Source organism: Coloeus monedula (assembly GCF_965178545.1).
Source record: "Coloeus monedula genome assembly, chromosome: 5".
NCBI lineage: Eukaryota > Metazoa > Chordata > Aves > Passeriformes > Corvidae > Coloeus > Coloeus monedula.
In genome coordinates this window covers 31,449,404-31,476,935 of record NC_138785.1, presented here as the reverse complement: position 1 = coordinate 31,476,935, position 27,532 = coordinate 31,449,404, and the positions used below count along the sequence as shown (strand labels likewise).

Genomic DNA, 27,532 nt, shown 5'->3' with positions numbered 1-27,532 from the left:
ATGAAGTTTTGCTATTAATTCAGAAGGAGCAGAATTGGTTCCATTGTTAGATGGCTTTCTACAATGGGTTCTCTGCTATGGGAACACCAAGCAAAGAAATCAATACATGCTATGATGAACCAGGCTGACATCCAATGAAGACATGTCCTGAGCTAGAAGAATTATGAACATGCTTGCAACACAGAGGAGAAGTTCTACAACGCACAGTAAGTCATGCAATAGGAATTACCGTGACAGTCAGGGTGGCAACCCTCTGTTGGCAAAATTAAAGAGCTGTCAGTAGCAGAATTAAACAATGATATAAATAATTCTGTTTGCTACAGTTATAATCTCCACAGAAACTATGCTGTATCTGAGAGACACCATGCCTTCACAAACATGAATAAAACCCTTGTTAATTTTAACTCCTGGTGTTGGATTAGCTGTTTGGTTTCTGTGGGAATTAGACGAAGACAGTAGTTTCGTATAATTAAAGAGATCAAATAAACGATGACTAAGTAGCAAAATCTAAGCAGAAGTCTTCAAAAAGGTGTTCTTTAAACTTTTTAAGAAAACATAAGGGGTTGGTGTCTGAAGTCAACCAAAAGACCAGCCCTATGTTTTGTGATGCCTGCAGGTTTTGCACCAATGCTTAACCAGTAAATACGATTCCTGGAGTGGAAATATAACATTATTTTTCATATAAAAATGCAGTTCTAAACTAAAACTACCAGTCCACAACCCAGCTATGTATACTACAATTCTGCTTTAAATGCTTGGAAAGACAAAGGATATTTTCATCATGGAAGGAAGCAAAATATCTTGACCTGTCACTATTCTTTTTGCCAAAGAATCTAAAAGCAAGTGGAAAAGTATTTAAATGTAATTTAAATGCTTGTCTATATTTTTAAACAGAGTAAAACCCCAAATATTGCAGCTTGCCTGTGAAGAACTTACTGGCCTAAATAGAACAAGAAATATTTGCTTTTCTAATTGTTATCCAATGTGCAAATAAATGTTTGCAGATCTTCTGTTTTAAGCTGTAAAAGAGTCTCCATGTTTCAGTGCAACAATACATACTGTTGGCAAAGATCTGGAACCTACTCAATACAAAGCACTTGAACAAAACTGTTCTCTAACACATGGCTTTAATATACTCATATCCTTTGAATTTCAGCATATTAACGGAAATATATCAGTAACCTTAAAAACACTGAGAAGTTCAGTTTATCTAGGTATGAAAACCTAAAATAACCATTGCAAGTACTGTTTACGTGTTCACAGTAACAGATTTCTTTACAGTGGCAGATACTTTAATATCTAATGCTGTAGCTCCTACAAAGGTTAAAATTTTGAGACTACTGCTTTTTGCCCTGGGAAATTCCGCAGCATAGGTGTGAAGAGTAATTTTGACAGAGAGATTAATTTTGTATTTGGTCCTGCAAGTGAAAGCCACATACTCGCAGCAGGGCTCTTGCTCAAACCACGATGACAATTTTAAGATTGTACTTAAGATTGAATAGGAGGCACAAGGCAAAGTAACTAAATTGCTAGACTGCTTCATGATTTATTACTAAATTCTAACATGAGACAAGCAGCTCAGATCTTGCAAACTCGTCAACTTCTTAAATCTGCAGGCCAAATTCTGTGCAAGTTCACAGCTCAGTGCTGAGCACTGGAAGTTCTCATGTACTTCTGTGAGAGAACTGCAAATCTCAGAGCCCCTAAGAATTTGGCACCAGGAGACTTAGGAATGGGTGTTTGCCATCTGAAAGGACTGTGCTGGATTTGGCAAGGATATTTTCGACTGATCCTATATAATCTTACTTATACCCTCCCTGCATAGTCATTCCCATTAATATCAATTATTTGTTGCCCTGGATCAGAAGGTGATGACATTTGGAATGATTTGCAATGGGATAAAGGCTTTCTAATATGTTTCAACCACTGCAAAAGGCTTTAGTCCACTTTTAAGGCTTCTTTATGTGCTGCAGCTTTTCTGAGGAAGCTTGAAAGTAAGACTGATGCCAGAGTTACGATACAAAGAGAGAATACAGGAGATAGAGGGGCTGAAACCCCTGGTAAATCTCTGTCTGGTAATACACAACATTAATTTCAGGCTACTTTAGAGAGGGATTTGGATGACTGAAAGTTGTGTGTCTGAATTCCCTTACAAGCAAACCAAATGAGGCAAACATAATGCAGAGCCTCACAACATGCCTGTGCAGACTTCCCCAAAGACACAATGAAAGAGTGGATGCAGCCTTAGAGACATACACGGCTCTGAGATTTTAGTAAAGGCAGTGAGATTTTTTATTTTTTGAAAGAGTCTTGAAAACCAAATGACTGGTCAGACATTTGCCCACTCCCACTGAGTAAACGCAAGAAAAAAAGTTCACCGGCTGCAGTGAGAAAGTGATCAGAGGCACAATGAGCCAAATCCAGTCTTCAGTTTCACATAAGCAAGCCATTCACTTTCGTGGAGTTATACTGCAAAGAATTTGCATCTGAGTATGCTGCAATGTAAATCACCTTGACTGCAATGACATATGTCATCTTGGTCCTTTGCTTTTATGCAAACACCCATTCACTCTTTTTGTAACCCCACTTTAATCCTCCACACTTTTCTGCACACCAGTCAAAATAGGTTTTCCAGAAATGAATAAGTGAGAAGACTGGTACTTGGTCTACTTAATGTACTCAAGTTGCTGATTGAATCCACAGCTTGCTAATGGAGCCATGTTACATGGTTTCCAAATCCCAAATATTCTGCTCTTTGCATTTTATATGAAGAGGAGGAGGAAAACAAGGGAAAAGAGAAATGTCAATATTATAATACATGAATTGAAAAGCAGACACTTCTGTTAAACCTGTGTATGTAGTTTATTACACTAATTCAGCACTGAACACCAAAGCCAGCAATGAATTAGTTTTGTCCTCATTAGATGATGTCAATACTCTCCAGGGAACATGAAACTAATTCACTCAGCTAATTTGTATCAGGGAAACAGTTTGTCTAGCACCAAACAGAAAACCTGGTTTCCAAATATAGAAAGCGATTCCTGATTAATAAGCTCAACAATTTTGCACACAAAATGTTTTCAAGCTCTAGGCAAAAGAGAAATACAATGCTGTCAAATGACTTTTTCCCAGACCAGAGTAAGCCAATTCACCCTTGTTATGTTTGCATACCTGCAGAGCTTCATGGATATTGCCATTATAATCAATTATCTCTGTTGCACCTTGATCACCCTTCTGTCCAGGTGGTCCCTGTAATACATTTTCCATTAAAATCTGGAGACAACCAAAGACTATTTTAAACTCTTAACTATTGACACAAGCTTTGACTTTATTTTGTGGTGTTGGACTCTTAACGTAGTTACAATATACTACCACAAAACATGGAAGTTACCATTTAAAGGAAAACATTTTTTTTATAATTATAAATAAGCAGGTCAGTACCCAGTGACTTGTGCTGCGGCAGGAAAGCAAATACATGAAACCTCTGAGGGGAGACATTTAAGCAGTTCCTACACTCCAGTTCTGTAGTGGCTGTGAACAACGTCAGAACATCTGGCTTGTAACATCCTGCCCACAAACTGTGGATGTGAGACTGCTTCAAATAGTGGCAAGTGATGTTAGTCATATTAAAGGCCAGTTGGCAACCATGTTCCAACAGTGTCAAGTGCTCAGTTTCACCTGGAGTTTTAACTACTGCTACAATTTCAGTTCACATGGACTGAATCTAAGAGTACAAAACAAAGAGCTCACATGAGAAGCAGACTTACCCGTGGACCTGCAGATCCCGTGTCACCTCTCTCACCTGTATCACCCTATGTAAAAACGATATTTGAAAAAACAGATACGCCATTTGACAATGTATGACATAGTCTTCCCTTTTAAAATATGTCTTCTTATATGAAATGGTTTACAGGGCCTCTCATCCTAAACAGAATGTGAATCTTATTTAATGAAAGGAAAAAGTCCTTCAAAGTCTACGTAGTGGTAGAATTTACAATGATGTATTTGATTCTGTGTGAATTATTAGAGTATCACATCGGTTTGCAATAAAAAAATCCCAAAGAACCAAAAAATGGGCAGTTATTTGTGTAACATCCCCTATTCCTAATGACACTATTACCGAAAGCTTGAAGAGAATACTAGAGAAATGAAATCACTCAGGCTGAAAGCAGTCAAAAACTTCTTCACATGTGTGTTTCAAAATGCATAAACTTTTCTTTCTGTGATTATGCCTCCACTAACCTCCTGAACTTCTCTGAGACACTGCCACCCTTACAAATACAACAGTGCTGTCAGATTTAGAGTTTCTTGATGCTCTTTCTGTGACAGGCTTAAGATCACTACCAGCTTACGCACAGTTTTTTTTTCCTGGCTATTTGTAGTACGTTTCAAATTATGGGAATTCCAAACATGTATGCATTCACAACCCAGCATTCACAATTAATTATATTTCATGGTTACTTTCTTATATTTTTATATTGCTCAAAATTAATATGGGTAAAAATTGCAACTTTTGCTCCTGTTGAAATCTAGAGAACTTTTTGGTAAAAGTCAGGGAAGAATCATTAACTCACCAGTGGTAATGGAACACAAAGAAACCAGAAAACTTTCATAGAGCTAATGGAGGCATAATGAAGCTAATGAAGGAGAGCAGGCTGGTGGCAGGGCATGATCAGGGTTGTGCCATCTGCCTTTCCTTTTGGTGCTGCCTTCACAGCAGCTAGTGAACATGTCACTGGAACTGTTAAAAAATGCAGTTCCCAACCATTAGGCCGACTTCAGTGGGCCAGATTTTCATCACAGGTATGCAGGTAAAATGAAAATTGTATATCCTTTCTTGATAAAAAAGAAATTAAAGGGGATATATTTATAATTTTGGTGCATGTGGGAGATGCCCAGGTACTGCAGTCAAATGAGAGGCTGATTTACTCTTCTACTCTCACTCTGATACTTTAATCCTGTCATCAGTTCCCTTGCCTTCCAGTGCTTCTTTCTGGTGGGAATGAATGAGGCTAAATGGCACTTGTTTAATCACATCCTTAAGCACTTAAGGCCACCCTTCAAGCACTTGACAAGTCCTGCAAACAGCATCACGCCAGCCTACATTGTCCTGTCACCCTTATTTTGACACTAGACTCAGTAATCACCTACACAAACACATTTTCGTTTTGCTTTGACTCCATCATGTAACAAGAAGGAATTCAGTGGGAACAGTACTTGCACAGCAGATAAAGCAATAGAAAAATGTACATTTTCTCTCTCTCTCCATATATGTGGACCAGCTATACCTATAGACAGACAGATGGGTACATAGATATAAACAAAGTAGTCTTTTTAAAACAGTAATGCAATCAACAACTCTTGCTTTTGTAGGACTTCTGGCCATCATATCTCAGCCTGCAGTATGTGGAATACCACTGATTCCTACCTCACCGAAGTGTGGATCCACAAAATTATTGCAAACCCAGTAACAGCACACTCAGGTGTTGGGTCCTGGCATGTGGGAGGACTAACACACATCAGTTACACAGAGAGAAACCAAGTTGCAGGAGGGAAAAAACAACAGAGTGGAATGGACGTTATAACAGAAGAAGGATTAGAATCACAGTGTTCAAACCCCAAATAACTTGACAAAATTTTTTAGCTACAATTGAAGGTCAGAAGGTTTCACTTATAAAGAACACTGCAGATTGTGACAGGTTCTTTGAAAGAGGTAAGTGAAGTGTCTGTGAAATGTTGCAAATAATTAATCCTAAAAATCGTTGTGTTAATTAGTTCCCTAAAGACAGTTTCTCTACTACTAACCTTTGACCCTTTGGGGCCTCTAGATCCAGGTTCACCTGTTTTCCCCTGTTCGAAGCAAGATGGGAGAAAAATGGTAGAGAAGTGGGAGTGCAGAGAAAAAGAAATTAGTAATGGCTAACTACAGTTTGGAACAGCAGAAATACTTTATTTGATACTACCAAGATAATCTTTAAAGGCATTTAATTTAACAGCACCCAGATTAATGTATTCTTTAACTCCAGAGTGCAATGGTCATAGATTCCACCCTTCCAAAGGAAAAGTAGTATTGGCATTAGTAAAGAGTAGGCATCATTATCACTGGTTTTCAGGAATGAATGATGTCATTCCATTGCTCCTGAGAAATGATAGCCAAGAGATAGAGAAGATAGTTAAATATTCTAACATAAGGAGATTAAAATAAAATATGAACACAACTTCTTTTCCCAACAGGCCAGGTGAATACAAACTCACTGGCCAAGGAGCACAAAATTAACCTTACTGTTTTCAAAATGCAATAGGAAAGAAAAACTTGACAGGATCAACACCAGGGGAAATATTAAGACAATGCTAAAATGTAGTTAGACAGATCTCTTTCTTAAAGAGTTAGAAAACAGCATGCAAAATGGATTTTCTCTGCATTCAATAGATACATTGGTCAAAGAGTTCAAACTTCGATGCTGAAAGTTAGGGACCCGAAGGTCAGTACTTCAGCTGGAACGAATTAGGCCAATTCCATGACAGTGTATGTAGGTAGTGTCTTTACTTTGTAGACCAAATAAGAGTCCATTCAGACTGCAGTTTCACAGCTGTGAATACAAAACTGCCATTGTCTTCTGGACTGAAGTAGAGTATTAGACAGAATTTTCATTTAAAACCTCACTCACCAAGTTTTGTTCTACCTTTCAGCAGGCAGAGATGTGTTCATAGGTGTAAAACTAAGAAAACATTTCCAATGTAAAATCAGACTGACCTTTGGTCCAGGGATTCCAGGTTCACCTCGCTCACCCTTCCCAACAGGGCCTGCCTCTCCTCTGTCACCCTATTGCAACAGATACACATATATCACAAAATACTGGGCAGCCTTTAGCGTATCACCAACTGAGCAGGATCAAAGAAACCAAGACAACAGAAGAATCAGAGGTTTAGTCTATCTGTATTTTCAGAATCTGGTGCATAGTATCAAAGTTCTATTCCCTGCACACACTTTTAAGCCATTTTCCTAAAACCCCTCACATTTATGAAATTATACTTTCTTCAGTCATGCCTATTCTGCCTCTTGAACAAGTAAATTTGGGGATTCTAACATGAAAAAAGATGCTTTATTAATTAAAGTTATGATGGAACATCTGCCTTCACATTTTTTGAGGGCACCAGTATGAATATCTATATATCTATCTCATAGCACTGGTCCATGACTTTCACATTTTCTCCAACAGTGGTCTCAGTATCTGTTACTTGCCGAGGGGAGTTGAATTTGACATCAGCTCTAGGGGCTACACAGCAGCGCAATGGCCCATTATCCTTACCTTTGTTCCTGGTAGCCCTGGCAACCCAGGTTCTCCTTGTGGACCAATGAAACCTGGTTCACCCTTTAAAAACACAATATGAGAGTAATGCTGGATTACTTATTAAGCAGCATGCAACTATAATAACACAAGTTTATTTTGGGTAGTATTTTCCCCTGTATTGCTTGCAGCTCTCTGGCTGTGATGCAGCATAGTTATATAGAAGTACTTTTCATCATGGGTAACTTTCATCACCATAAATTCCTGTAGCAAGACGCCACGCAGCACATGAGATGCAAATGAAGCAGAAGGTGTCAAACGTGGGGTTTATGAGGTTAAGGACTGTTAATATGCAACCTGGTCTGTAATGTAACACACCAAACTAATATCCAAGCAAGACTGAAGGCAGGAGGAGAGATCTGAGTTTTCCTAAATTTAAAAAGGGACAGTCCATTTCAGTCATGTGTTATGAGGTAGTTTCCGGCTGCAGCATGTGAATAGATGGGCAGAAATGGTGTGTCACACAGCAATGACAAATGGAGATGGTACTGCTGGGATGTGCTGAATCTCCTTTCAAGTCAGAGACTTGCAGTACCATGGTACTTTCCCTCCTCATTCTGACAGTAAAACACTTCAGTTCTTTGCAGCCAGACAACTTCTCTGGCTGTGAACAGCTGGGAATAAGGCACAGCTCTCCTCATTCCCTCTCTGTTCTGCCTCCTTCCTTCCCATTCATTTGTACAAACAGGACAGACAAATAGCAAGAACAGAGTAGACTTGCAGCAGAAGCAGCACTGAGCAGAAGAGTAAGGCTATATTTTATTACCTATCTCCATGCCTAAAGGGAGATAATGCAAAATTAATAAGCCATATGCTTTCTTTCACAAACTCTACCGAAGAAGGCTCCCTACTATTTAACATTGCATTTTTTCAGATATATTTGAATCACGAAGATATATCCACAAGCTACTGTATATTTTAAAATCAGTTATGTAACCCACTTAATATTTATTTATTAGCCTTTTAGCAATATCCCTGAACTTAATGACTAAAAATTACCCATCGAATAGCTAGAAGACAGACAGATCATAATCCTGTAGTGATATCACTATTGACAATATACAGATACAGTGCATATGAGCAGTTAATTACTATTTCTCTTCATCTCTTCCCCTCCGTAGAAATACAGGTATGCTGCACATGGTGAGCAAATTAGGAAGTATTCTTGCACATTCATCTGTGCTCTCATCAGCAATCCATCATTAACAGTTCAAAGAAATCTTTCCTGTGGTTATATCAAGGACCACAGCAAGCTCCCACAGACCTCCACTTAAGATTATAAAAAAATACAAGTAAATAATGAGCTTTCTCACATGACGTTCCAGCTGGCAATGGTTCAAAATATGGTAAAGAAATAAACTGAGACAAACATGTCACAGCAAAGCACGTGGGGTTTTTTTTGCTCTCACATGACAAAAACTTAGAGTTAATATGAGTCTTCATATTAGTACACACCAGCAAGAGTAACATAAGGTTGTCATGCAGATGGAAGCACTTTAATGTCAGTAAATGAAGAACAATGCAGCTTCAATCATTTGTTTTAGAATGAGAGGGTACTCAATAGCCCCATACTGTTTTAATACTGAATTTGCCTGGGCTAATTTTTTGCCCGGCTTCTTATGACTTCAGGCAGAAAAAATATGCAGTGACTACGTGATTCTTTTCAGTGGTAAGGCTTAGAAGTCACTCAAAGGTTAATGCAGATTTTGAGTCAAATTCTTCTCTCTGCTCTGGACTATACCAGTTGTATACCACAAGAAAACACCTGGCCAAAGTCCAAGAAGAAGCCCCTCCTTCCCCCAAAATCTCTAAAAAGAGAAGAAAAAGATGCTTTGCAAAAGCTGGAGGAATTGATAATGGAATAAGCTTGTGGCTCAATTAGCATAAGTAGAATACAGGTCTCATATGACACAGAGCTTTAAAATGTTTTGAAATGTGGAGTGGAAGAAGTGGTGTGTCAGCAGAGACCAGGAACTGACTGGGTGAGCAGCAGCTCTGCTGGGAAAGACACAGCAGCTACGGTGGATGCCAAGCTGAACATGATCCAACAGTGCATTCTTATCCCACATGAAACAAACTGCAGTAGTTAAAACATGGCTACAGCAAGAAAAACATGCATTTCTCCCTCTATCCAGTGCTAGAGAGGATAAGTAGATTAAAAGACAGATCTGATTTGCCATCTCAACTAAGCTTCTAAGTAGAAAGACATGTTTGAATGATTTGAAACTAAGCTATGTCTTCTCTAATATTTCAAACCTCTTGAGTGTAACCACAGCACAAGGCATTAAGTAAAATGCTCATTGGATATACTTCTGCATCCTGCCATAATACTGCTGACTTCATGCTTTATGGTATCTTTTATGCCATTCAGATAGTAAAGAAAAAAAAAAGGAATCTATCAAAATTGGCACTGCCAATGTTGGGGGAAATGTAAAGAGAACAGTTTCCTCTCTGTAAGGCACGCTGGTGTCCCTGTTATGCAAAGTCAAGGAAAAGACCTTTATGATTAGCCCATGACACAAACAAGATTCCAGAGCAGTAGAGGAATGTGGTTAGAAAATCAAGAACTAAGGGCTTTAGTTTTTTGTTGTGAATGTATGACATGTATGATTTAGCTGGCATGTAGCTGCAGGAAAGCCAAGAGCAAAGGCTTGCTTGGGAGGGCACTGTGGTTTGACAACATTGCAGCTCTTGTGTTTGCTGAGGCACCTCCTGTTCTTAAGTCTCTAACTTAAATGAACTCAGAATTTGTTCTGCACTACCGTGAAATGCTGAGAAGAACACAAGGAATCAGAGTAACTAAGACTTGTAATGCTTTTCCAAACATCTCACTACAGCTTCTTACAATAAAATCAAAGTTTTATCTAGTTAGAATGTACAGCAATCTTCTTTGCCTGCTAAAGCCGGTGCAGGAAACACAAAATCTGGAAAGAGGAGTTAATCAGTTACATTTTGAAAGAAAAGTAAGGAACTCCTCCATGTGAAATACTGTTTGGCAGCTGTATAGAAAGCCATCTGCAAGTGATGACTCTATAATTCATTTTAGTTCAAATGTTTGGCATAGTTATGAAATCACTGCTTATGAAATTTTTGAAGATTATGAAATAATCGCATTGCACAAGATGCCAACAAGGCAAATTTCAACGTTCAAACTTCATCTACTGTTAGACTTGGAGTAATTTGTATTAATCACAACACAGGCAGCTTAGTTAAAAAAAAAATAAAACTAAGCTTGTGAATTTCTACCAGTTTACAGAAGTGATGTATTATGATATTAAGAATAATTTTTAGTGCCTTTATGTGTTAATATTTTAAGAGACTACCTCCATGCATGCTCATTTGCATTCTCAAGTATTTGTTGACTGTGGAAATAGTAATGGGTCAGATAGCAAATTATATACTACCACTCACAAACATTGTTGATGTTCATTTTCACATCTTACAACAGTCTGAAACAGAAAAGGGCCCTAAAATGCTGTAAACCTAGTGTAATGTGAGCTCGATCAGAATTTAATATTAAAAAGTCACCTTGTAATTTGCTTCAGACAACAGTCAGATTTTTTATGAGGATTATTATCTAGGTATAATTATAACTGGTTTTCATGATGATCAAAGCTTTTATGGGCTGAAGCAGAGGCTAGCTTTGATATTAGAGGTTAACCCTAAGAAGCGCTTTAGCTCACTCTCAGTGTCATCTTTTAAGTTTTACAGAACCCATAATTGCCTAAAACTTGGACTTTTGCTTAAAAAAGGTACAGCAGTTGAAATACCATTTTCACTGTTCATTTCTGTTTTAAACATCACTAATTTGGCAGAAGTTTATTGACAATGTAGTTCTAATACCGTATTTGGTCAGAATTAGCCTTCATTGCACAGCTGGGACACACACCACCACCATTCTTTGAAACTCTGCTCTCACAGACACACCTAGTCCTCTCCCAGTGCCTGAAATATAAAGCTTTATGGTGATGCATGCACTCAGCAGAGAACAGCAGTTGTTGGGTATACTGTTATCCCACAGAAGGTTCTTCCTCCTTTAATCATTCTTGTAATGACTATACCGCACGTTTTCACAACCAGGTCAATGAATTCCTAAAAAAGAAACCTGTGCTGCAGAAAGCCATCCAACCCACAACTTTCCTATAACAATAAAATAAATTCACTTTCATTTCTGAAATTGCTATCCTACTTGTAAGCCTCATGGTTACCCTACTATATTACAGCTACATCAGATTATTACACTATTTCTTCAGTGCTACAGAAATGTGACTAAACCAACCTTTAGACCATGACTTTGAAAGGAGAATGTAATTTCAATCCTTATTCTCATCTAGTGCTACGCACTAGAACTATCCAGCGAAATTTAAATGTCTAACTCTGACCTTTATTACATGGTTCACTGGTCCTGAAATACTTTGTTCAGTGTTGGCCCCATTGCCAAGACCATGGAAGTTCTGTGCCTCCTGGCTGAGTTGCAGGTCTGCCACAAGGCAGGACACATACAAACACCCTTCCCCAGCATACTCTTGAAAATCCAAACGTACCAAGGTCAAGACTCCTGTGTGCACACCTCTGTGTTGGCAAACCATGCCAAAGCATCCCGAATTTCTGTGGAGGATTCTGGAAAGGCTGATGCATCCCACCTTTTCCATAAACAGAAAACGTAGCTGTGTGGACTGGAGGAAAACCACAACCATGCTTCAACACACCGCTTTGGACAGGCTTGGAAATTACAAACACCTGCCTGCAGGTCTAGTGGTCCTCCAAAAATTCCTGTGTCTGGCATGGGCCAGCACACAAATTCTTCAAGAGTCACAGACTTTGGGAGATGCCAAAGTTCCTTTCTCACAAGCACTGATGTGGAAGGGTCCTCATTTTAATCACATCAAGAGACCAGTGCTTGTCTTCAGTGTTACGCTGGCTCACTTAGAGCATATTTAAAACAAAAACAGTATGATGCCCTTTCTCACCTAACTCTACTGAAAGAATCCTGCAAAGGTGGAGTTACATAGAAGAGCTATCAAAAAAGACCCCAAACCCAGATGCAAGACAATTTGGAGAACAGCTGTGAAGCTGTAACAAATTTGATTTGGTTCATGGGTACCTGTGCTGATTTTCCGGAAGTTGCCATCTGCTGTCCTAAAAAAACTTTGTTTTTGAGGTTGCTATCTAACCAAAATAATGCACTCCTCCACTCTGGACATGAGTGAGGGCCAAATTCTCAGGATCTTGTAACAGAGTAATCCATGGTGGTCAGTGAAGCTGTGCTTGCTCATGTCCTCCCTCTGCCTGCAGCACTTAGTTCCAGTGAAGCAATTTCTCAGAAACTCAGCTGGCCTTAGACTATACAATTCAGAGTACTTTGTCACTGTGAAGGGCATTAGAGGGACTTTATATATAGCCTGATGTCCATGGGAATTTTAATCTCAGGAGGACTACAATATTCAGCTCCTAAGAAGGAAATGAACAAGGTACAAGGAAATCTGATTAAAAAAAACAACCCTAACCCCATTTTGTAAGGTCTTTCTTAAGGCTTTTCATATCACTTTAGAATTGGCTCCAGAAACTGCCAGTTAAAACAGGTTGTCTGGCTCACTCATCGCATTTGAAACAATATCTTTACTCCCTAATCAGGCTCTAAACTTAGAAAAACAATTGTGGTTTAGAATTTCCAAATGCGTATTTAGACTTTATGATTCATTCGGAGTTAGAGAAGTAAAACCTGGCTAAACAACCTGGCTAAAATCCTGAGGTCTCACAACAAGCCTCACTTTGTATGACATACATTGCTTTTTAGTGAGCCTCATTTTCTTCTTGCTTTTAAGTTCTGTCTGCTTAGAAAGTATGTTGCTTTGGGAGAGTGCTATCAGAACTAGTAATGATTTTGATTAATTCTGCATCCATTAATTCTGCATCATATAAGGGACTTCTTATAGGCTAATTATAATTCAAGTCAGCATGGTAACTATTTCTGAGGATAGAATAACAACACTTGTTTTAAGGAGCACCTAATTTTTAATTCTTTTCAATGACTGAACTGCGAAGAAGTGTTTGGCCCCGAATTGTTTCTGTTAGAAAAGAGTTAGATGACAAATCTAAGGAATTTTTGTTGCTCTTCTGAAAGGTAAGGAGCTTTATTGCATACCCTCATTTCTGGCCTTATAAAAACGTGTATTTGAGGTACAGAAATAATTTCAGAATACTGGCATTAAATTTTCTTTGTGGATGACAAAGTACCTGATTTCTGAATACAGTTGGACTTCAATTATTCAACAATTTTAAAAAATTTTGATTTGGGGTTTTTTTTGCACAAAGAAAAATTAAACTATGGTATAAAACATTTGCTGTGAAGTAGTTCTTATAAGCTCAGTCTTCCAACCAGTAATAGCTTTAGAGCAAGCAACATTCTGTGCTTTGTTTCCTCATGTTTTAGCATTTTCCAGGACAGAAAATAAGAGATTTGGAGGATATAGTTTCCGAGAGATTAACAAGAACTGGAAGCATGTATCTTGAAGGACACCCAAACAAGCACTCCTGACACACACATACTATCCAATGTTAATGATGATTTCATCTTCTGGCTTTGATTCTCAAAATCAGCTCCGGGAAATGACATGTCTACACTATGAAACTGATTTGTGCCATAATATATGGAAAGCAGACAGCTAGGAATCAGTGAACAAAACTAGATATGTAACTATGTACATACAGATATATACTTCCACTATGGAAAGCAAATAGTCAAAACACATTGCACAGGTGTGCAATGTATTTTACCTACCCACACAAAGAGATACTTCTGAAACCTAGCCCACCAAAGGCGGATACTAAGTCCTATTTTTTTAGATCAATTCTCATTTTCACCCAGAACACACATCCTTATCACCTACTCTCCAGTACTTAACCTGTACTACAGTATGCATTTTCAGCAGCTCAGGCAGAGGAGCCACTTTCAAGAACACTGTATGTGTGTGATGAAATTTGATCACACTCGCATATTTTTATATATATATGTATCAGCTACAGCAAGTGTATATCAGAGAAAAATAAATTCCCTCAAATTTCAATTGATGCAATTAACATGTTCAGCCCATCTCTGTATCCAGGATTTGGACAGGCCTGTCACAAAATCAGATGGTTCCTTCCAGCTCCTGGGTTCAGGCTAGAAAGAGTTCTGAATATGGTAACCTATCAGATAAAGATGAACTGAATCCTGGGCAAGAATATCTGAGTACTGGAGGAAATGGAGAGAGAGACAGACCCTGCAGGTTTCCTGTTAACACTATCAAGGAACAAAAACAGGAAGAAAAATGGAAATACCAAAAATGAAAAATGCATTAGGAAAATGTGAACAGCCTTCCTAAGAACTCCTGTGAGAAAAGGGGAATTTACCAAACTTTCCTATAGGCGGTAAATGGCATTGATTCGAAACCAAAATGCTTAGAACTACAATTCGCTTCAGATTTCCTTTCATTTTGCTGCCAGATGGTAAGAACAGCACTTAAACACATAAGCTTCAACAGCAGTTGCTCTCTTTTCTACTGGAGTTTAAACAGGAAACTAACTTCTATGCATTCAGCTTGAAAATTCTCTCTCATTGTCTTTGAAATTTCTCTTTTGTAACAGAACTAACTGGCTGAAAGCAGTATCAAGTCTTCTAGACCTTAAAAAAGTACGTTCTGTGGAGCAGAGTGTCTTTCGGTCTTCAGAGGGTAAGATGTCTGAGTAGGTATAGAACAAAAAAAAGAAATTTAAGTACAGAAGAAAATTAGAGCTGCTTTTGCTTTCATAAAAAGAAAAATGAAAGGATATAAAATCGATTCAAATTCCCATGTTCTTATCCAGGTTTTTCTGAAACCTTGCTCAGGCATAGTCCCAGGGAAGTCAATCCCAAGAAATTGTATAGAAAGATACAAGGCATTGCATACTGGTAAGTCTATTGAATCAGCCACTTCCACTGGATTTTACAAGACAGAAAGCTTTCCATACTTCCCAAAAGCAGCCTTTCTCTTCTCATGTCAAACCATTTAACAGTTCAGTTTTCTTGAACACAATAAAATAAAAATTTATATGCGCTCGTAAGCCTCGGTTCAGTATTTGTTTTAAAAACTGAGGGACAAATGCCAGAAACACCACAGAAAATCTAGATCCTGCAAAAAGTTCTGTTACTGAGAAGAGGCTTGTGTTTTGTGATGGCTTCTCGCTGCAGTGAAGAAAGTGAGAACTGTACAGGCCAAATTCCAGAAAATGCAATGCAATGGATTTGAGAGATGTCTGACATTACAATGAATGAGGGCATGCATGATTTCCATTACAGTAAGCAAGTGCTGCTTTGTAGGTATCTTCCTACAAAAGCTATGAGATAAAACAGACACACGAAGTTTGTGTTTCACAGACAGACTTCTGTGTCTGCTTGGCATCAGTTGGGGGATAGTAGAGCGATGAGTTAATATTCTGAGTTTAGGTGGAACACATTCAGGGCTCATTAGGTTTCCAGCCATTCCTAAACAGCAACAGGTGCTTGAGAAATGCCTCTCCAGTATGTCACAGACAGCTTCTTCACTGTCTTGGAAATAACTGACTGCGCTTGTGTTTCCTCCATGGCACCAACTGACAATGAGGAGAGAACGAAAAGGAACAGGAAGAACTCCCAAAACATCCACATGTGCATAGTGAATGGCTCTAGAAAAGTAAGAAATAAAAGGCCCTGCTGCATACCCTGAATTCAGATATGATACTCGCCTGTCTGTCCAATGTTGCTGCTCATTCAGACTCCGTATCACATTCAGCCAAGCCCTAACAGGTTCCCAGGAACATTGATTAATTAATTGAAATGGCATTGTAAGAAGCTGGAAGTTTCTCAGTGATTAGTATTCATTAATCCTTTATGTACGTTGAAGCACACAGGACTAAATGTCTTGGGAAGCTTGTTCAGCCATGGGAAGAAAGATGAGATGTAGCTGGACAGTATGGTCCACTGCCTGGCACAGCATTTGTGTTTGCACAGGTTGGTTTAGCTTTTGCAAAGAGTGCTGTGCATGTGCACAGTTACCTAAAACATTTCATAATACAGCCTGCCACTGCAGAGAAACATTCACAACGAAGCAATTTTAAGTTCAACTAACAGATTTAAAGAAAAGGGGACTTAATATTTAACATTTAAGAACTGTATCCAGGAATTTTCAATGTGTAGAATAAACCTGTACCTTGTAACCTTTTCCTTACCTCCCAAAAAGTTTGGAAAAGGCCTGAAAAAATCTCTGCCAACAGCTACTGGGCTGGCATGCAAACGCACAAGAATGCTGTAATCTGTTTGTTAGGAAAAATTTCCCTTATGGAAACTTACATTTTGTAGCAAGTTCTTAGATGTTGCAATGACATTGTGAGAGGTTTCTGCTATGTCTTTGATGTTATACCACTACTGCAAATCACTATTAAGACAGAATAGCAAAGACAGATCTTTGAGAGGTTTATAAAGTCTGTATGGGAACAGATCTCAAAATCCCTGAAAAAATTGTAACAAACAACAAGGATCACTCAAGGGGAAAAAAAAAAAAAAAAGGATAAAAAAGTCACTGCTTCAAGTAAGTTTTGTACAAGATGACAGCACCAACTGATTCCAAGTCCAGACAGTTGGGTTTCCTCCACGCTCAAGTCTCTCATCTGGGCACTGCTATTTCAAAGCAGCTTTCAATCAATCTCCAGATCACTGGAAATTTGTTCCTCTGTAAGATAACACTGATGCTGTTTTTGTAAATCAACACAACGATCCTACCATGGTGGTACATATATCGTTGCTAAAAGGGAGGGTGAGAAAAGGGAATGAACTACTACTCTTCCTTTGCTGATGAGTGCCCATATTCCTAATTCCAGCCATTCTCTGATTTCTGCAACCACTTCTCACAAAGTGAGAAGTGACTCAGTGACTCAGAAAAAATGAGGGTTTTTTACTACAGACTGCTTAATAAAACAGAGTTTACAAATGCCTTGAAATGAACAGCACCCATCCTGCACTTCTGATGTGACCAAATACGCTTCGCTCTGTCCTTGCACGTTCTGTTTGCTTGTCACCATCCAGGTCACACACAGGTAGCCACCTCAATGCAGAATTGCACTAGATGAAATTTCTTCACTGAAAAATCACCAGCCTCCCTCTGGACTAGACTTAAACAGAAAGTATTTTCCTAAATGATTAATATTTGACCAAATTATTCCATTTTATTCTGCACTGTTTTTCCACTGTATCCACTGAATTTGGAAACAAATTTTCACTGGGCAAAACTCCCACACTTTATCCATTTTTCACTTCACATTTTGTCTTTCAGGTGATTGTGGAAGCTCCCCTTCTGAGCCATTCTTATTGCCAACAAGTAATTTTCCCAGAGCAGCCACTCAGATGTAGACTTTTTTTACTTAGTGGTTATATGCATGGACATGTGGCCTGCATGAACATGGAAACCCCAAAGACCAGCCACGACTCCAGTTGCTTTTGGCAAGTGTCCCCAGGACGAGTGCCTCAGGCAAGTGCCCCACTGACCTCCAACTGAGCTACCTCTTTGCTCACTGTTAAAGTAAACAGAATAGGGATTGCTGCCAAAGGTCCTTATAAAAATAGTTTATTCACACAAGACTCTTCTTCTGCATGATCTTCACTACTCAATATGGCGTTCATTCTTGCAGAAAATGAACAACCTCCATGGGAAATATATTTTCAGCTGTTACAACACACAAAACTTAATATGCACATTCAATTCTTCCCATAATTCACTAGTAACACAGAAGGGACATTATGCCTCAATGGTGTGGCAATTCACAGGTCCCTGGAGAAAATCAGTGCAAGTGTTACATTCCATGAGATAAATCCTGAATCCTACCACAGTGGACATGAGTTTGGTCTTTGAATAATCCTCCTTGTTATGGGGGAAATTCTATAAACTGTCTCCTTGAGACATACGCAGGCTCATGCTGGAAGGCAAAGAAAAAGTTTCAAAGCGATTTTGTTTTCTGAAAGGATGGTCTTTGTCACAAAGGAAAAGTGGCCATTCTGATCTGTGCTCACTCAGGATATGTGAATCTGCTCACTCTGTGCAGAATCACACAGTTACAGCTCAAACTGTGCAAATGTCTGCAGCTCCCAATGCAACCACTTATGCCAGAACTAAACCAACTATATGTCTTTTGTATCAGCTTACCTAAAGATTCCAGACAAACTGGAAGCCAGGGACTAAACCAGGTATTGTGTCAGGGACTGCAGCTAATACTGAACAGAATATTATTAAAACATTTTGACCTGTCAGTGGAAATCACTGCTGTGTAACGGAGCACAGAGTATTTCTGTCAACAGAGCCAGGTCTCCACAGCCTGTGTAAAATTAATGCAGTTCTCCGGCTGGAGGCTTGGCTAATTCAGTAGATTATTGCTACTGGAAAGCACACATCGAAGTGGAAACCAAGTAAAACTTTTGATGACAAGACTTTTCCATTGAACAAAAAAAAAATTTAAAACCTCTACTATTTTATATTAAAAAAAAAAACAACTAGAATGTTCTGCCTCACATTTTAACGTAAGATACATACTGTTTGCCTACCCATACACACTTAACCAATTTTCCATGTGAGAACTTTCTGTAATAAACCCCAGTTTAATACCAGAGACACAGAAAAAGATGTAAGACAAATACATTAAGTCAATTTGAGCCACATTCTTGCATTTCCCCCTCTTTGTGGTGTTCCCCCCCCAACACAACAGGTACTACAGTTTATTTACCTTTATTCCAGGGAGTCCAGGAAGCCCAGGAAGGCCTGGTTCACCCTACACAGGAAAATTACATAATATTACAGACATTATCCAGTTATGGTCACTATCCAGTGAACAGCCCTGTAAATTCTGCAGCAAGATAAAAGAGCATGAATGATTACTAGTCAGCTCCAGCAGGACTGGTTTTTTCAAAATGAGTGACTTAAATGTACAATTAGTAAGAGTCATGTTAAGAATTTAGGTATCTTCCGGGAACCTTCAATGTGAAGATGACAACCAAGTTGAAAATCCATGTCAGGAAAGCCAAATAAGAATTCGCATTAGCCTTCAGCAATAGAGAAGAAAACAAGCAGCACTGGTTCATTTTACACACTGCCATTTAAGTTCTGTACTTAGGACAGATGTTTAATTCTGTTCCATTTTCAACTCTGAGCTAGATATTGTGCTGTGTAACTGTCTGATTTAGCTACAAAGCAATTCAGAAGAGCTTGCTTTAAATTGCACAATTCAAGCAGGACTGCCTAATTATAATCGGGCCATCAGTTTTACAGAGCTATCCATAGCATCATTTCAGAGCTTGTTCTTTATCTGTGAATATACACAGTGTCATGAAGGATAGTGGGAATATAACCTTTTACTGCTTTACCCAGAAAAGCCTTGATTATTTAAAATTGCAATGAAAGGACCTATAGAACTCTATTTGCAAGGTAATTTTGTAACAAGTATTGAAAACTGAATGCATTAATTTTGAAATTAGTCTAAGACAAGAATGACAACATTCTCACAAATGGTCATTTTGAGATATCAGCTAAATGGAAAAATGTTGTCTAGGGAAAAAAGATGATGAACAGAAAAAAAAAAAAGAGCAATAACACATGAAGAAAACATTATTTTAAAGGCTGGGGATTTTACTTTAATACAGAGATGGATTCTAACCAGCACCTTGGATCTGAATATTCCCTGAACTTTCTGGAAGCTCAGGTTTGAACTCTGAAGCTAAATTCTACCTTTATAACGAGTTGAACTATATTCCAGATTTTTTACACTCATGAGCTTTACAGAAATCCAGACTTCAGCTCTGTGGTTTGGGCTGATACCTACAGGCTGTGCTATTAAAATATTTTATGTGTCCATGTACACACATGCTTATATACACTCATACACTCACGTACACAGTGTATACACACACAAACAAACACATGTACACATAATATAGGTGCTCATCAAACTGCACCACCCAGAGACACTTCTTTGAGGCAGAGATATTAAATAGACTTGAAATGCTCATGGCAAAGTTGCATTCTGCCACAAACTGAAAAACACAATAGAGGGGCTGCAAATCACTTTACCAAATGGAATAATTTTTAAGTGGTATAGAAGGATCTGATAACAGCTTCTTTGTCTGTTTTAGTTTCTCCAAAGTTCTAACTGCTCAAATTGCCTACAGGCACAGGAAAGATTCCAGCCTCAAAATATTAACTATAAAGTCAGATGAAAGAATAGAGGCTAGGATGCCATTTTCAACAGACACTTAACTTTTTGGTATGTTGACTACCACTTTCTAAAGCAGAAAATGGGTTATTACTCTTGCAAAAGAATAATGCTCCATTGCACTAACTCCAAATTTTAACTCCAAACCCTTACTCTGTCTTTCCACTTTTTTCATGAGTAGCTTATTACCATCAACTCTTCTCACCTAATTGTGGAAGCACTAAATTTCACTTTTAAGCACAGAATTTGAAAATTTATAATTTGTAATATATTGCTGCAATAGGTCACTCTTTAATCTTGGGACAGAGCTAACCCCCATACACTCACATATAATAAGAAGAAAAGATCCACCAAAGCCAGTTCAGAGTCACAGTAATTTAAAACAATTAAAATGCCCCTAAAATATACATCAATATGAAACACAATGAAATCAATCATTATTTCTTAATTACAACTAGCACTGCAGATGAATGCATAGTACTTGCTTTTTTTTGGACCTTTCCTAATATAAAAGTTCTGAGTGTGATTTATGAGAAAAATGACTTTTAAAGAAACCAAAGCTGTATACTAACTCTATTACATAACAGCAGCACGGGTCATTCTGTCACCTCTGAGCACAACATGGCCCACAACAGCCTTGTCAGACTGCTGTAACATTGTCACATTTCATTTCATGCAAATGGTATTCAGCTGGGCAGCTCAACAAATATTTGTCCTTAGAAGATGGATAAGGGACAACTAGAAGAAGAGGAAAAAAGGAAAATATAAGAAAGAAAAGAAGACATAGGAAGGAAATACAAATAGGACATAGAGAAGGGGAAAAGCATCAAGATGAGGTAGGTGGCAGAGGTGTGCCTCCAGTTGGAAAAAGAGCCTCCCACAACCTCTGGTGGTGTGAACAAGTCCCTGCTAAGCAGGGGTGCAGAGCAGCAGACATGGGCCACCTGTCTGGAGGAGGCACACTGAACAGGCATATTATGGGAGCTGATGGTCGGGGCTGGGGCACCAGTGTGGCGTACTGGGAACTCATGAGGTGAATGGAAGGAAGACACTAAGCCCTCCTTTGGTGTGAAAAGGAAGGTGAGAATATAGAAAGTCTGAACTGCATACCTCTCACTTATCCATGGTGCCTGAATCAGAGCAAACCTGAGTGCCTGGGACTGAGAACCAGCAGCCTGCTGATAAATCACTGCTAGTTCTGCCTCCATGGCAGCCACTTAATGAGAGTATGAATCTCCACAGGCGCTTAAGTGCATTTTCTAGTTTATTGCCCAAGTAAAGCATATGCTGCAGAATGCACACACTGAATGATTCTGTGGATTAGGCAGCTTTAAACTACTTTGATTACCTTTCCTAATTAAAACTGCACTTTACTAAGGAACTGCATTTGCAACCATAATAGTCTTTGTTTAGTCTCTGGTGAGAATTATAATTTCTTAAATAAAAAGACTTAATTTCTTATTTAGATGAGGCTTGGGGTTTTTCTTAGTCACCAAAAGACCTTGAGTATTAGAAAATGGTTGTCCTGCCATCCACTATATAGAATTTTAGCTCTTGACTGTCTGTCTGGAATATCTCAGCTGGCAGAAGGACTCTGTTCCACTCTGGCAGCAGTGTGCAGGAGATCATTTTCAATGTTGTAAGAGGTAAGAACAGTGCCAATGGCTCCAGAGGGAAACCAAGTATTGCAATGCACAAATCCAGTTCTCCTACTGTCTCTTTGCTCTCCCTGCAGGACCTGCCCCCTACTCTTATGAAAGGGAGCTGAAAGCACAGCAATCACTGTGTTTGATGTACTGTAGATTCAAAGAGCAAATTCCCCAGCTTCAGAGGGCCTCACGCAGCACAGTCATTGTAACTCCTGCAGGACCTTTCCTTACAGAAGCAGCCTCAGTCACCCAGCATTCAGGGGGAATTTCTTACACTGGAAGGAAGAACAGAGTGGCATTACCTGGTCTGTGTCCTTCCAAACACACTGCGTACCTCTTATGGTTTGATTCCTCTCACAGGTGTATGTGAAAGAGATTCTGACCAATATTTATTTTCTTCCTAATGAGACCTAACAATGTACCAGAGTTTGAAGATTAGTGGTCAAACATGCAGGGTTAGCTTGTGATCACTCAAGAAGCAGAGCCATTCTTTGTTAGTCTCACCAGCTGCAACTGGGCAAGCTTTTAATGCAAGAAGTGTGCTGTGGCTAGAAGGGAAGGTGCGTTAGTCAAAATTGCTTTTCATGTTCATTAGTATCATCATTGCTCTGCCTTTTTAAAATACTAAATTATCATAAACCAAATGTGTACATCATTGGGCTGCTAAATTGTACTGCCTCTGACTCATCCCAGTACAGGTAAGTGCCACTGGTAACACAGATGTAACATAAATTATCACAAATCCAGCAGAAAGGGGAAACAGAACATTTCCAAGTAGTACCTTTTGTCCAGGCCGTCCAGATTCACCGGGTTCACCCTAAAAGAAAACCGATGAAAGACATGAGATCTGAGAAAATGAATTAAAGGCTGAGCTGTGGAAAACCATAACATTAATGATACCCAAAATATCTGTGACACTGTAAAGTAACATGCACCCCTCTTCTCCCTGCTCAACTTCTTTAGAACTACATTACCTTAATTCCAGCCGCAGAAGAGCCAGGGTCACCCTGATACAAAATCCACAAGAAATAATCATTCTTACTACATATACAGTTTCCCAGGAAACACATAAAACAAATCATATAAGAGTATAGCAACATCACATAGCAAAATAACTGCATAGCAAGGTTGCATGGTTTTTGTGCTGCTACATAGGAGTTTTAACTAATTAATTACATCAGTGTGATTCAGAAAAGGAACAGTATTGTTTTCAAGAACATGCACAGAGATCCAGCTTCACTCACCCAAACATCTATTATAGTTAACCTCAAACTTCACAACTAATAACGTAGATGTAATAATTGCAGACGTTGTATAAATGTACTTCACAAAGCCAGAAGATGGGACATCCTTTGACATCTCTAAATTGCTGATCTACATTAAAAATAATTTACTGCTGTTCACAAAGAATATGAGTGACCATTTTGACCTAATTTTATAGATGGCAAGTGTCAGGTCTCAACTGACAAAATTTTTTGTGCTAATGAAGATTTACCTTGAAAAAAAACTCCAGTGACCTATGAGTTTATCTCCATCAGGAGCTAGGTCATAGCTCTATTTCCTCAACACTCCAGCATATTTAAACTGAGAGATTAAAGCATGCAATGTTATACTTTACAGGATGAGACAGCTACGGTAATTTACGTATTCAGGAAAGGTCTCTGTTCTGAGAAGGCATTTAGCATTCAAAAAGATTTGCCTACATTTTGCTGGGTTGACTGAATTTCATAGGCAGTGATATGCACAGGACAGATTTTTTCTTAAACAGCATGTCAAAGAAAAAAGAAAAAAAAACCTACTGAAAAGTTTGCTAGTCAGACTATATACTATTGAAGATGACTAGTGTGCTTCTCTTTGAAAAATTGTTTAACTGTTCATTATTTAAAATAATTGTACATTGTTCATTGAAAGGAGCAAGCTGCTGCATGGCAGCAACTTCAAGCTCCTGAGAAGCCTGCCTGCGATTTACATAGGCAAAATAGAAGCCAGTACTGAAATACACTTTGAAGATGTATATGCAGAGTATAAATGCTTAATATTCTTTGTACAAAATACAGATAGAGGACACCCATTCCTGATGTCTCTGTGAATGCCATAGAAAGATGTTTGGCTATAGCATCTTTTTGGTATTATCTTATAAAATTAAATTCTACCAGCTAACACGCTCACTGGCCTCTGAAGAACAGGAATACACAGTTAGTGCAGCTTGCTCTTGAGTGAAGAAAACACAAAAATCAGAATATTGAGGTTGATACATGCATGGAAACCTGAGCTGCCTCATTTTGATAGACATGCATGAGTGACACTGCTAACATCCCTTACAAGCATGTACAACTGAAAGCCTCGAGAACCTTTTATAGCTATAAAGGGTCAAAGCAACTAGTGAGACACATTAACCAGTTAAACATTTCGAAGGGCAACGATAGATATGGAGAAGATATGACACAAAATATTTATAATCCACCTTCATGCAAGTATAAAAAATAGCATCAAAGAAAAAATTACAGTACAGTATGTTCTCAATTCACCGATGAGTTCAAGACAGTTTGCAAATGAAGCAACTTTAGCAGGGAAACATGTACAAAGAAGGAAGATACTTGGTAGTTTCTAGGGACCAAGGCTACAGAGGAAGAACAGAAGCAAGAACTCAAGTTTGGCATTTATACTGTCTTCAAAGTAGGAGAATTCAACAAAGACATTTTCATTCTAAAGTCTCAGGTCAAGAATCAAGGACTCAAGTCCCTGTTTTTGAGTGTCACTAGGTACAGCAGTTCAGAAAACAAAGCTACATTTTTTGCACAAACAGGAACCTGCTCCTATACCAAATCTGAATCTGCTGCATCGTGGTATCTCACTCTCCCACCATATGAACAAAAATTTATTATTTATCTCAAAACACTATTTAAGCTTTTAAAGAAATGTTTTTAAGTTTTATGAATGATGGATTAAATCCTCTAAGCCTATGTATAGCATTATGATCTAGTGCAATGTTCTCTGCTTATTTACACAGAATTAATGGCTTGTTTACTGAGCAGGAGGGGTCTGTACATGTATGTGGCTGAACACCCAGAACTGAGTGGATACTGGGCTTATCTCTGAACACATTCAGCAGCTCTTTTAGAAAGAGTCGCTACAAAGAGCCTTATAAGTCTTACAATACAGATAGAAATACAAATAAATATAGAAAAATAGTCAAGTCTGCTTTATGAACAAATTAATTAAATGTGTCCAAAACAGTCATTCTTATTTCCTCTGCCACTTAGAAATTGCTGGGCATCTTCATGCCGGAATTATACAGAATGATCACAGAGCAAAAACTTCCCCCTATGCTGAAGAACAGGAAAGAACACAAACCCTGCTAAGTAGCTCAAGTGTAAAGTAATGACACCAAGTTTAATGCTTACTCCTAAATTATCTGCCAGAAACCACCCTTGTAAGCTCTCTAGAAAGTGCCGTTTGCAAAGCTATCTATCAGAAACTTTAAGCTGCAGCTCTGCTCTAAGAACGGTATCTTTTTTCCTGGGTGGCAGATTGTCTTGTAGGCAGGGAAGAAGAAGAAAAATACTGAAAGTCAACCAAGTCACAGCTCTGGAAAATCTGGCAAAAATTAATGCAGAGGATTCTAACCAGCTATGGTTAAAGCAGCGCACTCCAAACAAACAGAATATATTCCCACGTCACCACCCCACCTCTGAAACTCATATGAAGCCTAGAAGAGATGGGAGACTTCTGCATTATGAAGTTCAGCAGGTGTCTTGAAATTTCTTCAGATACAGCAATATATATAGGAAGTCTCCTGACAAACTATACTTCCAAGTTGATTCCAACTTGACTGCCTAACTGTTGAAAGTTCACACAGCAGTATTTAAAACTTTATATTTGGGCAGAAAGGATCTCCCACTGAAAGAAGGAGAGAACTTTTTTCTTTCCTTAAAAAAGATCCCAAACAGGGCGATGTGCACACTGATATGGGCAATATTGGCATTCTAGTGGATGCAAGCTCAGCATTCACAGCTAATGAAGTAGAAAAGCAACAGGTGAAGTTGCACTAGGCCACCCAGAGAGATTAAAAACTTACGATTTACTTGTTGTAGAACTACCTGAACAAAAATCTCATACTTGTAGCAGATTATATTCTTAAATCACATAAGAGGTGGTCAAGATTATGTTACCAGCATACATTGTGTAAGTAAGTAAATAAGGTTCTTAAGACTTTCATCTGGGTTAATAAGCATGACTGCAGATAAAGTATTATTTAAATTAACTCCAAGAATCAAGTAACTTGACTATTCTTAAAATTAATGTCTATTTTTAATTGCTGATTTTAGAATATGCCTTAAAATATTTGTGCTCTTCAAAGTACAGATTAAATGCACCCAAATGACAGATCCTGAGGGATTTGCATGCATTCCTTACCAGCTTGATAAATCCATCATAAATTTCTCCTTGCACGGAAATGATGTAAGTTGGTTAAGCATTACACATGCAGGGGTACAAGAAAAAATGCTTATGCTTCTGCCCAAGTGTAATCACTAAAATAAATGTTTTTTAGAAATATATGAGTTCAAAAGTGATGGCAGAAGAGATCAGTATGTCTGACCCTTTCTCATGTGCAACACAGCCTTTACCCTGATTGCTAAAGACTGACTTGTGTAAGGCAACCACATTGAAAACTCCAGTTCAATTTTCTGAGCGTGAGTCTCACATAAAAGAAAACTCAAGAAAATAAAAATTTTGACAGAAGCTATTTTTTGGTGATTTCTGCAATATCTTGGTACCTTGCAACAATGAACTAAGAAGGTATAAAGTGAGGTTATTGTTGATGTCATGTAGAATGAAGATTTGAAGTGTGGTTATCGTCAACTCTTGATTTTCCAGGTGCCAATTTTGGAGGGAAATTGCCTATCATGATACTATAATTTTTGTCCCATATTGGTTTGGTCCCTCTCTTTGATGGAAACACAGAAGGGGAAAAGTTAAAGGGTGTATCAGAAAACGTGGCTATAATTCAACACAGCAGTTCCAACTGGTGGGTTGTGGCCAAAGCTTTGTATGATGAAAATTTCAACAAAGAGGAGTGCTAGCTAGAAACACGATGATGTATTCTGTACTAGAGTTTCTGCTGTATGAAGTCAGAAATCTTATGCTCAGTTGAACAGAATAGTGAAAATTTTTCTGCTGCTCATAAAAATGAACTCAACTAAATCACGCACCTTTAAAAAACCCCCAGCTCAAAATGCGTTTTTCTTTTGAACAAATTATTATTTTCGTTAGTTGGTTATACTA

At 38.4% G+C, this 27,532-nt stretch overlaps 1 protein-coding gene across 1 annotated transcript in view; it reads right to left on the bottom strand.

The window, feature by feature from the left end:
* Nucleotides 1–27,532, bottom strand: part of COL25A1 (collagen type XXV alpha 1 chain) — a gene marked incomplete at both ends in the record, with an annotated part of 297,729 nt that overhangs the window by 26,691 nt on the left and 243,506 nt on the right. Inside the window, 9 exons of the mRNA XM_082281981.1 lie at nt 230–253; nt 3,172–3,249; nt 3,768–3,812; nt 5,806–5,850; nt 6,755–6,823; nt 7,311–7,373; nt 19,116–19,160; nt 23,028–23,063; nt 23,221–23,253. Of these exons, the coding sequence (XP_082138107.1) occupies nt 230–253; nt 3,172–3,249; nt 3,768–3,812; nt 5,806–5,850; nt 6,755–6,823; nt 7,311–7,373; nt 19,116–19,160; nt 23,028–23,063; nt 23,221–23,253 (438 nt within the window). The remainder of the gene's footprint in view (nt 1–229; nt 254–3,171; nt 3,250–3,767; nt 3,813–5,805; nt 5,851–6,754; nt 6,824–7,310; nt 7,374–19,115; nt 19,161–23,027; nt 23,064–23,220; nt 23,254–27,532) is intronic.